Here is a 14,467-nt window from a genome sequence, read left to right as displayed (position 1 = left end):
CACTGTGCTCTTTATAAAGCACAACCTTATATAAAAGTGTCCTGTATGTTCTGCTCAAGCAAAAATTAGATAACATAATTAAACATAATGGATTATTTTGAGCCATTTAGAAATATACTTACTGATCTGTGGGGCTGGTAAGATCCGTGCAGCTCGAACTGGACCATGGCGGACAGAAAAGAGTTCCTGAGCTTCACCACTGATCTGCAAAACATACAGATATGAGTGTACAATGTAAAAAAGCCTATATACACATATAAAAGCACACATGCACATAAAATACTGTTTATTTATATATTTATATTTATATATATATTATATATATATAATATAATATATATGATATAATAATAATATATTATATATATTATATATATAATATATTATAATATATTATATATATATTATATATATTATATATATTATTATATTATATATAATATCAATATATAAATATATAAATAAACAGTATATAATATATATATAATATAATAATAATATATATATTATATATATTATATATATAATATATTATAATATATTATATATATATTATATATATTATATATATTATTATATTATATATAATATATAATATAATATAATATAATAATATATATAATATATATAATATATATTATATATATTATAATATATAATATATATAATATATATAATATATATATTATTATTATATTATATATATATTATATACTGTTTATTTATATATTTATATATTGATATACTATTTATACAGCCCCACAAAAAACTGTTCTTTTCCACAGTCAGCTCTCTCAAAATCAAACTGCCATACAGACAACTTTCCATCTGAAACATTCAACGCTCAAACCATGAGAACACAAACGATGGTTAGGAAGCCACAATCGTGTGAAAAATAAACTGGATTCCCACTAAGCTACTGAATATTGAAATCTGCATCTTAATTCGGGGGGCTGCTGTTTTATTCAACAGGTAAAACTCTTCAGAGCATAAGCACTGAATGTAATGGACACATACTGAAAACAGACAGGATTCTCAAGGGAAGAAACCACAGAGGCAGAAGGTCAGTTCAGAAATATTCCAAAATTTCTTTTCTCCCTCCAACAAGTGATATCTCATAGGAGCTGGATAATGACACATCCAACAAGCTTTCCAATGTGCAATTTTCCTTGAAAAACTGATAAATCCAGCTTTCTGATTTGTTTCTTCGGTAACACAGTAACATCAGAGTAAACACCCCTAATCTAGCACAACAAAACCCATACTAGCATATTACACTCACTTAAACAACTTTCTTAGCTGACTTTTGATACAAAAATCCTATTTGTTGGACTTGCTTTAGATGAACAGCAACTGTGGTGGTACAGGAAGGCTCAGATCAGAGGAACAAGAAGTGTGCCAGAGATGGTGCAAACTCGTATTGTCTCTTCCCCCTTACTGAGCAATTTCCATTTGCGATCAACTAGCTGAATCCAAATTTCACAGTGTATGGCAGGCAGGCAGGAAAGACATTGTTCTTCTTACCAACCACCCACAACTTCACTGAACATGAATATATCCTGGAAGCCTTCAATAACACACTCCACAGGAACAAAGCCTGCCCCTAGAAACACGGGTCTTGTGTGTGAATGAGATCCTAGCACCATTGCCAGGAATGTCTCCGTATTTTAGGAGAGACTACACTTGAAGTTGACTGATGGCTCCAACTAACCAAACCTCAGGAGGTACACATGTATGCAACACAGCATTTGTTCTGCACAGTGTGTACTTCTAAAAACAAACAAGCAAACAAAAAAAAAACACTACTAAAAGCCAGTGATGAGGAGAGGCAAACACTGGCAATAGAAGTTCAGGGAATTTGATATATACATATATTCCATATTCACCAGGTGTGAAAATTATGTTCCATAATTGCAGAAGGATCAAACTAATTAAGTTTGTCACTAATAGCAATCTTGAAAAGATTAAATCAGAGGTAGTTAAGAAAAATTTCCAGACTTCCTCTAAGTGGTCAGTCAGAATGCATTTTCATAACTGCCTGGTAATGGATGCAATGCAGAACGTCAAACTTGAGGAAAATGGCAAACATAATGAAACTCATTTCCAAACAACCAGCAACTTAAAACAGACAGAAGGAGGCTAAGAACGTAGCAAACATGTTGGATAGAGTTTTGCCAAGCAAGCAGCTTAGAATATCAGAAATGAACACAATTTGAAACAAGGTTCTTAGGAATTACTGAACTATAAATCCAAGTTGCTTTCTGAAATGTCATTTCATAGCTGTTCCCATTTCTTTCTACACTTCAGCTCACACATTCAAAAAGTCAACATTCTGCTACTGTTTGACAACAAACCAAAGCACAGCGCCCCAGAGCTTCAGCTCACCACCAAGCCGAACTCCTTACCAGCACTGCTTTACACAGCAGTGAAGCTCACCCCACTCAAGCACATCTTCCCAAAGAATATTCTGAAAACACCACTGATACAGAGATGGCTGACCACTCTGTAACAGTAAGCCACAGTATAGCCCAATAAGTTTGGGGAAATACCTTTCTTTGCCATTTCGGACTCTGCATGCATCTAGCAGTTTCACACCGGTGTCAATTAGCGTCAATGACGTGATTAGAATTATTCCTGATGGACAAGACAGTTTTAAAACTGTAATCAATATGAGAATTAACCCCTTAGCCTACTATTCTGCTCTTATTTTACCAGGCTGACACTGGTATCATCACACTGCTCTCTCAGTGAGCAGCAGCACCTGAACAACACACAGCCCTGCAGCACCCCAGCTTGTGAAAAAACCAGGTTGAATTCTGCCTCTGGGACAGCCAGGGGCTCTGCCCTGAGAACCTTACTGATCAGATCCTAGATCAGATATAGAAAATAAGATCAGAAATCAACTCCCTAAAGACTTGTTGATTATTTTTAAGTGATCACGAGTTTGAAACGCGGGTGAGGGAAGCACCTCTGCATCCTGAGAACACGACTGAGGAAAGTAGAGCACTGCAAAGCAGAAAGTGAGAGAGATGAAAAGAACAGGCTTTCTGTTCATCGGAACACAGCAGCACAGGGAAAGAAGAAAGGAGGAAATGGAGAAGAAGAAAAACAGAAGGCTTTGGAACTATTATTATTGGCAATTAAAGGTTTTTTCCCCCAAATCATGAAAATGCTGTTTCACATGTGTACACACATCAATGGCTATGAATGAAAACAAGAGGGAAAAGAACTAGCATAACAAAAGCACGGAATAAGTGATTCATATAAAACAATCCAACCCAATTCAGTCCCCTCCTTTTTAAGTATGCCAGCACACTGGCTCTAACTCCAATCTACTTCAAATACAGTTGTAGTCCCAAAAGTAAGATACACTAAGAAGGCCAAACCTGCTTAACCAAGCTGCTGCTCTTAAATATACTGAAGTCCAGAAAGCGTGTTTATTTAACCTGTGGATGCCAAGACCTGGCAGAGCTTAAATATGAGGTTTTCACAGAAAGGCCTGAAAGTGCATAAATACAAATGAAGTTTCTTTGTACCTTAACACACAACAACAAAATTTGAGCCAGCTCTTTTCATGGATATAATTCTTAGTGTTCAGTAATTAATATTCATCACTTGAAAGGTAACTACTTCACTATTTTCTGCTGGCAGGAGCAACAGAAAGAAAAAATGAACAGACCAACCAAAGCTATGAGACTCAGCTGGTGACGAAGGTTCTAAGTATTTAGCTCCTAACTCAGCATCACTGCTGCAGTGCAACATGTCCTTTCCTCTCAGTGCACAGGGCCTTTCCCCAGGGAAGAGGACACTGTAGACAGATCCAAGTTCAGGCGGGCTCAGTCATCAGTATAGCTCACATACTCAGCACGTTATACAGGGTGCCAAAAAAAAGAGGATATTTTAAGATAAGCCCCAACTGGAGACTGAGCAATGAAAATTCAAGATGCCACCCAATCCCTGACATCTCCTTTGTTCAGAAAAAGTCATACTGATGGACAGCAAAAGAGATGAGAAATCTGCACATCACACCACAACATGGATCAGTTTATAACATCACTTCTTAGGAATCTATCATAAAGGAACCATTTTTGCAAGGATTTCATTTTTATTTTTCAATCTTACATCCTTAACTGTTCTACAGGAACAGAAAATTCTGGAAGTCATTGGACTTCAATGTATGCCATGAGCTACATAGTACTGGTTGCCCCTTTGGTTTGCTGGGCACTGAAAAATGCACTAAGCCTTTAGAGTTCAAGATTTTCTTTGACATGCAATTAATTATTATTTTTTTTAAACGTTCTCTGCAGAAGCTTCTGCTATTTACAGTCTTACACAATTCAAAATTAACTGCAGTTAATGCTAACACCATTTATATGGAACACCCTTTGTTCTGTTGTATCTAAAACATAGAGCACAATTACCACTGTGGAGGCCACGTGTATCACTCTTGGCTAAAAGCAGCATCTTCAGGGCTGAGAAATTTTGTATCCTGATCTTCCTGCCTCTTCAGGCTTTGTCTGATGGAACAGCTGACAGCCAACCTGTCCCTCAAACAGGACACTCACTGCACTAAGAATCAAAGCATGACAAATAACTACATTTAACATGTGCCAAACACCGCTGAATGGCCAACAGCTTTGTCACTGCCACTCTGGGCAAGATGTGGGTTGGCAAGTCTAAGGTAAAAGGTTCCACATCCCTCATTACCAGACCCTTGAGCCACACAGTCTCATAAGCATAGACAAAATATAAATAGACTTCACGAACTGAAAACAGAGCTCTAAATTCTTCAAAAAGCACTTGTGAAGAAAATAGGCTGTGGCTGCCATTTTGGATTTCATCCAGCTAAGTAGCGAGTCCCTGTGGCAGCTTTCAAAGCTCCTGAAAGTTTTTCTTTCCCATTCCACAAGCCAAGACTATTTCCAAACAGGTTTCAAGAATAGAATATTATGCTATAAAAGCAGCATCAGGCACTCATTCTGTAGAAGAGTGGATCCAAGATGACGGCTCCAAGCTGGTCCGATAGCACACGTCAGCTTCTGCAGCGCCCAGTACCAGACCACAGCCCACAGACCGACGTGGGAGGCAGCAAGCAAAGAACACAGCAATCCGAAATGCAGCCCCAATGAAGCCTTCATCACTCACTTCTAATCAGGACAGATTGGAAGAACAAGATGAACCCTCTCCTCCAGGTGCAACTACTGCTTAAAACACAACCTACCAGAAATCTGGAGCACTGCTTCATTTTCGATGGCAGAGCTTTATCATTTGGAGCACACCAGTTTGCACCCATTAAGAAAAAAAATAAGAACAAAGAAAGTTTTGTTCACACTAAGGATAACTAACAGTTTTCAGCCACAGAAAATGGTTTTCACATCAGCCAAACGTACACCAAACAGAAGCAAAGTTTGAAAGCCAATGCTTAAACTACTGTGTAGTTTAGAGGAAAAGTAAACTGATAGTATATTAATAAAATGTCATAAGGCACAGGGAGGATCAGCATCAATTTGTTTGTTGTTCTGCTGCTGTTTTAAAATTCCAGGTGTATACCTTTAATACAGCAATGTAACGTGCCAATAAGCAATGACTGAAACCACTGCAAACTAGTGCTGGACATAATCCTGCTGGGATAGAGCCCTGCTGGTCATCTTGCTGAGACAGTGAGAAAGGACCTAAAATAAAGAATTCTTATTTCAGTTTAGGAATTGAAGCAATCACCCTTCTCATTCAGAACATCTGATTATCTATAAATGATGAGAACTTTGTGCAGAGTGTTACACAAGTCTACTCAAGTGACCAAACTGCATCTATCATTTAAAATTATGACAATACAAATTGAATTTAAAAAGCACTGAAAGCTCAGTAACGGTTACAATGTCCTCAATATTCTCATTTTATTTGTCATACATTTCAAGGAGCTTCAGCACAATCAGACTGCAGGCTCCCTGCGAAATCCTAATTTGGGAAACAGTTCTTGTTTCTTTTTAATGGCTTCATTTCTGCACTAGGACAGGAACAGCACAAACAATATTGGGGACAGGCAGGACGTGGGTACAGACTGCATCCGTGAGCCTTCATCTCGGCTTTGACCCCATCCAAGGGCAGCTCCATGAAATGCTGCTCGGTCTCTTTCAACACCTCTCTCTGCAGCACTCTCAAGTTCTTTGCGTGCACTTTCCTTTTTCTCCCACAAGTGCAGGTTATGACATAAATGAAAAAACCACCATCAGATTTGCAGTCACTTAATGAGTGTAAAAACAGAAATTTCTCACAGCTTGCTATACAGACAGCTGCCATTATTATCAGTTTCCCTTTGGCATTTTCTATTTTGTTCAACCTGAGCTTCATAGCCGAGTTTTTATTTTGTTTTTTAAGTGTAATCTGAACCATTACGTTACAATGATTTTCTACTTCTGAAACTTCCAGCATACAATGAAAAAAAAATTATCTGCCACAAAAGCAGCCAACATGAGTTTCACTGAGCAGGAACATCTAGAACAGATACTTGGAAACCACATAAGGCGACGACCAGTTCCAACTGTATTTGAAACGTGAAACTGGGGCGAAGGAAAAACAAAGTCCAAATAAAACAAGAAAGTACACGGCACAATTATCAAATAGGAACTTCTACTCATACTTTTGTATATTCCCAAATTTCTCCCCACTCAGGGAGGCATATTTTAAGAGCACTTTTAACCTTCCCACCCCCATTTCAAAACAAAGATCAAAGAAAAGTCGCTTGGATGGACACCTTCCGCTTCTTATGCAATACAGATTGAGACTCTGCACTTCAAAACCCCAGCCGTTACTTCAGCACCCAGCAGTCCAAACACTATTCCAGCCCTTTGAAGCAGCCCTAATGGTATCTTCCATTTGCAAGTAACACTTCTGTAGTCAAAGATCTTACTCCAAGGAGATGTTAATGTGAAAGCACTCAGACTGCAAAGAGCCACACACTCCTGGAGGCAGCCTGCGAGGTGTTCAGAAGTCAATGTAACACCATTACGGCGAGTGTCAGCTTAGGAGCTGTCATAAACACTTCATAATCACTCAGACACAAACCGGGCTGCCTGCAACACATTATTTTATTAAGTGCTGAATAGAGGCTCAATTGTACGAATAAATAGCACAATGCTACAGATAATAGCCTCACTGAGGAGATTTTCAGAGAAATGTCAAATTGTTGCTTTTTCAGACTGAAAGGTTTTTAAACTATGGAGATTCTATTTTATTCTTAATAACTGGAATAATGTTGTGTAATAACGAGCTAAGCACTCAGCAAGATCAAGAAGAAGAGATGCATTTGTATAGTACCAAAGCACTGTCAAATACACCCTAACTATTAAGTCAGCAGCTCCACTGCCAGATTTTCTTTTACTTGGACTAAGTAAGGAAAAAAAATAGATGGAGAAACACAAGCATGGATAAATACAGGCTGTGCTACCTCCAAGCTTATCAGGTAAGATAAGATGTGAGAAGATATTTAAAAACCGATATCAAAGACTATCAATCTGAGAAGCTATCCAAGTCTGTGCTACTAACAGCAGACCCATCCCAGCACTGGCATTACACCAACACATGCGGACCGCAGCACTGCACAAGACAACGCTTCCCCCTTCAGATGCATTTTCCCAGTTTCACAGGTTAAACAAACAAGGGCTGACAAAGCACCGTGCTGCCTCTGCAGCTCACATTTCTAAGATGGATGGTACAGTATTTCCATAGTTGCAGATTTCTTCCAATTCATCAGACTTCCCCTCCACCCATGAAAAACACCTCTGCAAGAAATGAACTACAGTAAGTTTCTTGCAATTTCATTTTCTTTATTCCTCTGAAAGAAGAAATACTATCAAAATGTAGAAGTTATGAAGAAATGAAACACGCTGGGAAAATACAACCTGGCTGCACTAAGCAGCAACCCTCCTGCAAAAGGTCACATCAGGCATCCAGTCGCCTCACTTGTGGCTCATTCAGATACAAAAAAAAGAAAAAAAGGCCTTTCCCATTGGGAAACTGGGTAAGTTACCCCGTCTGCCTACCTGTCAGGACCAGGGAGCACACTTACTTCACATGAGTCAGGATAAACGTGAAGTAGTTCAACTCCTCATTTGTTAGTAAGATCCATCAAATCATTTCATGCTTAATGCAGTGAACCACGGGGTAAGAGCTTAAATGCAGGCAGTTAATGTAGAACAGGTTACACTGAGGTAATGTGTTCATGTATCAAAGAAACGAGACGCACTGCTTCTTTCCCTCTCGCTCTCTTTACACCTGTAAGATGCCATTGCAGGGTGAATTTCTCAGGAGCACTGATAGAGACAGCTTTCACAAAGACACGCTTCCATTTAGACACAGAAAGCCACTTAAGAGGGATGCACAGAACTCTCACCTAAGCACAGAGTAAGGGCACACACACAAAACAAAGAATTACCCATGACTGCCAGATACAGAGCTCTTCTATCACACAGCCAGAACAACCCAGTGCCAACACAGTGCATCCCAACCCCTTTTTCAGGAAACATGCATGTGGGCAAGAATACTTCAGCATGACAAACTAAGCTGCTCTGCACAAATTCTCTGGCTTAAATCTAAGTGAATGCTCACTGCCTTAAGGAATCAGCTCGCAGCGTAACTGAGTGCTGCTCAAGGCCTGTTTCCTCTCTTAGCTCGGTATCTTACTGACACCTAATGTTTGTTTTCTGTAACACACTTTGAAGAACAAAGCAATGAGTTTCTGAACTGTTTTAACAGCCTGTTCGGGGATCTGTACACTATCTAAAAACTGATCAGCGTTCAAAACGTTGTAGAAAACTAATTTGGTAGTGTAAAATAATTTTTAGTATTCAATTAACTCTAGTAGAAGGCAAAACCCCAAAATAAAGCCAGGAAAGTCAGATTTAGCCACAATTTCTCAAGACACACAAGAATAGAAGCTCCTAAATTACACTTTACTACTCTTGGAAGTATACTAGGCCCTTCCTTCTATTAAATCCTCTCTTAAATGCAAAAGTTCAGCAGTTTTTTCTTCCTCAGCTCCAGCTAACAACATGCAAAATGAAGAGGGGAAAAATCCAGCTCTCCCACACCCTAGGAAACTCAATTAGACATGCCTGCTTTTTGGTGCACAAAATAAGAGCATTTTCTGTTTTACCATCTAACTGGTACACAAACCCTTTTTACACAGCAAACCATTACATAATACAGAAATGTATATATTTCAGAAAGGCCTAACGTTTTATGAAGAGAAAGAACTCCATCCTCACTACATTATTTTGAAGGACAAGGTGTTATGAGCAATATTTTTTTTTAAGTTAAGAATTTTATGACCTACTGTATTAAACTTTATTCCATAGTTCAAGAAATTTGGGAGAAATTCCCCCAAATTAAGACCATGTGCTCATAAACCATTCTGAAACACAAACTGCAGGGTGTGGATGACAGCATAAAATCAAACCCATATGCACACATAGACTTTAATAAAATTAAAATTGCAAATCATGTACATGACAAACACTGTGATTGTAAAATACCATTCATACTGTCATACTTGCATTCCCAGGACAAACAAATTCCTTTCATATTTTTCCGCTCTCTTTTCCTTTCCCTAAGTTAAAAAGATTTGTCTTTCCAGGACATAAACTATTGCAGTGCCAGATGCTGCTCCCAATTAGCCTCTGAAAATTTACCTAAATAATCATTTGTAAAAAACGCTCAGATCTGAGAGCTGGAATTTACAAGTTTGATCCACGCTCAGCACGCACCTTACCACAGGCACATTACACAGCAGCGATGGTGAACATTGGCTCTAGCCACTCCAGCAGGAAAAGTTAAAACCTTCAGGTAATAGCACACCTTACAAACAACAGCACTTCTGCCATACAAGAGCAGTTTGCTGGTACTTACAGGTATGCTCCAGACTTGCATTCCATCACTGTATCCGATCATTAGCAGTAATGGTGGCTCATTCCCAGTGCTGTGTATTTCATGGAACTCCATATTCCTTGATGTATCTAAATTGGGTTTAAAGAGCAAAGCCACTGGTTAACAGGTCGTGGTTATTACCAGCTGTACTGGATGGTGTTTCCCCAGTCAATGTTTCTGCTCTTGTAATTAAAGGCAAAGCAATGAGGTTTACATTTTTTATGCTGAAACAACACTGAGATGCATCCTTTTAGGTGAGATCCATTAAAATTTCACAGAGAAGTTAGAGAGTGCTAGAATGGAAAACAGTGGAGGAAAATATCCTTCATTAAACAAGAGTTATCACAAAATACACCTAGAACTTCTGTAACTCTCTCCTGTGATGAACAAAACACAGCAGATCTTTAAAATGGAGAGAAGACCAATAAAGTTAACATTAACACATTCTACAGCTACAAACGCACAGACTGATCAAAGCTCTTCCTAAAGAGTGCACAACTAATCTTTGCATCAACCTTCTGAAAAGAAGGAAAACCACAGGAAGAGAAGTGCCTCAGAACATAACAAGAAAATTAAGCCTTTCTTGAGTAAGGCCCTGTACAACTTTATTTCCAAGGATGAACAAAAGATCCCTGCAAATACGTAAGCATCAAAGAGAGGAAAAACATTCAGGATGTTGAAATAGGATACACTCAGGTCCAAACACATTACGTGGCATAAAAGCATAAGCAAAATACAAAGGATTCTGGAAAATATCATAAACCATTTTTGTTATGTTGTAAAAAAGAGTCTAAAGAGGGAATGGCCAAGAACTTTTAAAAATAAACAGAAGAGGACAAGGAGTTCACAATGAAAAGCTTTGACAGCCTAAAGCTGGACATAAAGCTGGCCATGCGTGAGTTGATAGGTCCTTTTTTGTTCTAAGAACCATGAATTTATGAATTGCCAGCCTCTGTGCCATTTCAACAGCTGGAAAACATAATAATCTTTCCTATTAACTTTAAGGAGAGTCTGAAAATTCCTCATCATGGTTCTGGCTATAGCTGCTATTGCTTCATATTTGACCAGAATAAACCTTTATCATAGAGCTCTAGACAGGAAAATAAGATGGCAGACAACAGCAATTCTCTGGAAAACTTAACTCTCATGCTCTCCAGAAAAGCCTGATCAGGAATGCAGATCCTTTAGTCCCCCAGCTCCAGCAATCACACGTGCCATACACTACAAACAACTGCAAGTGTTCAGTCCATTTGGGCAGTTACCTGACAGCAGCGTTCAACCACTTCCCACTCAGTCACTAATCTTGCTTGTTCAAAAAAGGTGACCGGGATGGGCTGAGGTAAAACATCTCACATGGTATCTGGAGATGCACTTCACTCAACACTCTTAGCAAAATCCTGTGGCCACTGCCATTTTTTCTTGATGCTGGACAGCAGTTGCCAGTCAGCAGCTTTAGCAGACGACTTCCTGAGACACACTAGAAGCAGTAAGTTGCTTTTAAAGAATACGCTGTGGCCTTGCTTTTATTTACCATCATATGAAGAAAGACATCATAGAATCTCCTGGTCCTTTTCCCTAACAGCTCATCCTTTCTAGGTTACTATGAATTATACACATCACTGGACATAGTATATCCACAACTTGGACCTGGATTCACAGTTAGATAATCTAACTTTAAAACCAAACAGTGCACAAAAGAAATTCAGTTCTATGCTTCGTCTTCAACTATCATAACAAAAGGATTTTTTATTATTTGCCTCTCTTCCTAAGCAAGAGTTGGTTTGCCTTTAGATGCAGTAGCAGGGCCTACTTGTTCCATTTGCAAGGTACTGACCAAAAGCATTTACATACTGAGAGAAAAATGAAACCGTACCGTTCAAATCCGCGTTCTCAAATCTGACCCAAATGATCTTCTCCTTTTCTTCTGCTGGAGGAGTGCCACTGTAGGCCTGGACAAAAAGCAAAAGGCTCAAAATAAGAAAATGTAACACCTGTTTTTTCCTTCCTTTATAGAGCACAGAAGAGACTGTGAAGTTTATCAGTAATCAGGTATACCTGCACCTTACAGGCAGCAAGGATTACTGGGTCATCTTGCTTCAAAAAGGAACGAGTCCATGATCAGCACACAGCATGCTGGCTGTGACTCACACATTCTAACATCACTCACTGAAGCAGACACACAGCAGTAAGCCTTCTGCAGCAGGCCAGAACTGCCACAGGACCTACAGCAATTTAGTCAGGTTAAAAGAGTGACTTCTGCCACATTTAACTCCTAGCAAGTCTACACTGCCTCTAAGAGCAACATCAGAAGTTCTCACAGGAGGCCTTTTTATTCTTAAAACCTTTTTTATTCACTTCAATGCTTTCACTTAAATGCTAAGCAAAAACGAAGAAAGAAACAGACTTTTACTACAATTTATTTTACCAACACATTATAGTTACATTTGTGACATCTTTATCACAGACATTTTATAGAGAATAAACTGTAATCCCAGCAGAACAAATCTGTGTTTCAGTTCTGTGTTCCACAGACTCCCATAAGATGAGATACACAAAGAAACTCTGAGGGAGACTTGCAGTGTTTCCAAGCTGCGTGCTTTACAGTTCTCAGGAGAAACTGTGGTAGTAAGAACGTGAGCTGCAGTAGAAATACCATCACTTCCAAATGAATTATGGCAAAATACGGAGCAATATATTGGAATAAATATGAAAAGAGACCATATAATCACTTTATACACACCAGAAAAGCAATAATGTGAGCTAAAAAAACAGATTTAAAAAGTGTGGGTATTACTTTTCAAAACAGACTGCATTCCATGTTTCCAAGGCAAATTGATTTGTACAACAAAACACAGACTGTACCCTTTAACTACAGAGAAAAGCAAAGGCAGCAAGGGGGGGGATAAGGAATGCAGCAGTCTTTTAAATGAAAGTTTGACTAATTTAATTTTGACCATGAGTCCAAAAATGCATTTCACAAGCCAATACCAGCAAGGGGATTTCTTCTTATTATTATTACCATTAAAGAAATTCCTGACTTCAGTTATCCAAGATAGTCATTCAAATAAGAACCAAGAGAGTTCCCTGAGGCTATGGGCAATTAGCTGCAACACTTCACTACTGACTGCAGCTTTCCAGCACTGCCTTCCCTCTGCTACTGAGAGGCCCACAAGCAATACAGAAGTGACCATTTCATGCTGCTGCTACCTGTGAAAACCACAAAAACAGAAGCACTGCAGTTCTCACAGAGGGAAAAAAAGGGACAAAAGAAGACAGAGAGAGAGAGAAAACAGAATGAAGACTTCTGCTTTGCTAGTGAAAAAACTTTTAAGGTATGCACATACCTGTGGCACAACGTCTTGAAGAAAAGTAACAACACTTTCCATATATGACTGTTCCCTTGAAAACAGAAGGAGAATTTTTCACTACTACTGGTCCAGAAGTGGTTAGGGATATATTAAATAAGACATATTGACAGAGGAAACACACATGACAACACAAAACTACTAAGGATGTGATGTAGTTACTCAATAGGCTGTCACACACTGACTGCATACAAAGTGACCTAAAAGTATGTAAAATGTGAATTGATACCCATTTATGAAACAACTGCTCAGGAAAAGATAAAATATAACAGCTGAGAAAGAACCCACATTCTCCACAGTAGAAAGACCAATTAGAGCAAAAAAGGCTTTTGGAAAACATTTAAAAAAAAAAAAAACATAAAAAACATTTCTCAGCATTTTTCTACTTGAACTGGATCTTACGCCATGAAAGAGGGCTCACACCGAGGGCTGGAGCTTTCCTTGTGGGGCCTGTAAACTTTACGACCTCAGGTGCAAATGCACAGTGACAAGGGGAATGGAAGCAGCAGTGGGTGGAACAAAACCCCAACCAGGATGAGTAAGGAGATACTTCCAGATACAGTTTTACAGCTTGGAAAGCTCATTCCTTCTTGGAAGTTCATTAGCAGCAGTGCATAGTATGTACTGCAAGATACACTGGTTCTGCTAGATTTAAACAAACGTCTTTATGAGCTTATCCTCGCACGAGTGGTGAGGCTCTTGTGCAACTGCTGAGCAACGCACAACGTTGGCTGAGCTCACGACACAGTGTTGAAACTACACAGAAAATTTGGGCTTTTTGAAATGCATAAAACTGAAATATTCTGGCAACCAAACCTATGTTCATAAAGTCTGGAAACTCAAAAACAAACAGAAAGCAACTTCCTCCAGTGCAAAGCTTTGGCAGCCCTCACACTTTCATTTTGCCAGGCACTTTTCCTGTGCTACTCTAAGATTTCTAAGAGCAACAAGGAAAAATCATAAAGCAAGCAGTCAAGGACTTTGATGGCCAAAGGTATGCACATTTTCTTTGTATTCTCTAAAACCATGTAAATTATTCAAAGTTGGAACTTTCAGCAGGTTAGACTGAGATGCTCTCCTCTAAACGAGGGCAGCAAAGATATTTCAAATGCTGCAGCACCTCAATCAACTTAACTACTGCGCTCCTCTCTGAAAACAATGATGAATCAAAACCACAGGAC

At 38.8% G+C, this 14,467-nt stretch overlaps 1 protein-coding gene across 18 annotated transcripts in view; it reads right to left on the bottom strand.

The window, feature by feature from the left end:
• The window catches only part of BCAS3 (BCAS3 microtubule associated cell migration factor), a 302,474-nt gene that overhangs the window by 285,865 nt on the left and 2,142 nt on the right, over positions 1-14,467 (bottom strand). For all 18 annotated transcript variants that reach the window (XR_007380784.1, XM_048967281.1, XM_048967283.1 and 15 more), the window contains exons 3-6: positions 13,266-13,320; positions 11,795-11,870; positions 9,904-10,010; positions 123-204 (exon numbers count right to left, since the gene is read on the bottom strand). Coding sequence is in view for 17 of the 18 variants with exons in the window: in XM_048967281.1 (XP_048823238.1) it covers positions 123-204; positions 9,904-10,010; positions 11,795-11,870; positions 13,266-13,320 (320 nt within the window). In the remaining variant the exon portion in view is untranslated. The remainder of the gene's footprint in view (positions 1-122; positions 205-9,903; positions 10,011-11,794; positions 11,871-13,265; positions 13,321-14,467) is intronic.

Source organism: Lagopus muta, chromosome 20 (genome assembly GCF_023343835.1).
Source record: "Lagopus muta isolate bLagMut1 chromosome 20, bLagMut1 primary, whole genome shotgun sequence".
NCBI classification, from domain to species: Eukaryota; Metazoa; Chordata; class Aves; order Galliformes; family Phasianidae; genus Lagopus; species Lagopus muta.
The sequence above is the reverse complement of the archived record's forward strand: the minus strand, read 5'-3'. Positions and strand labels throughout refer to the sequence as shown.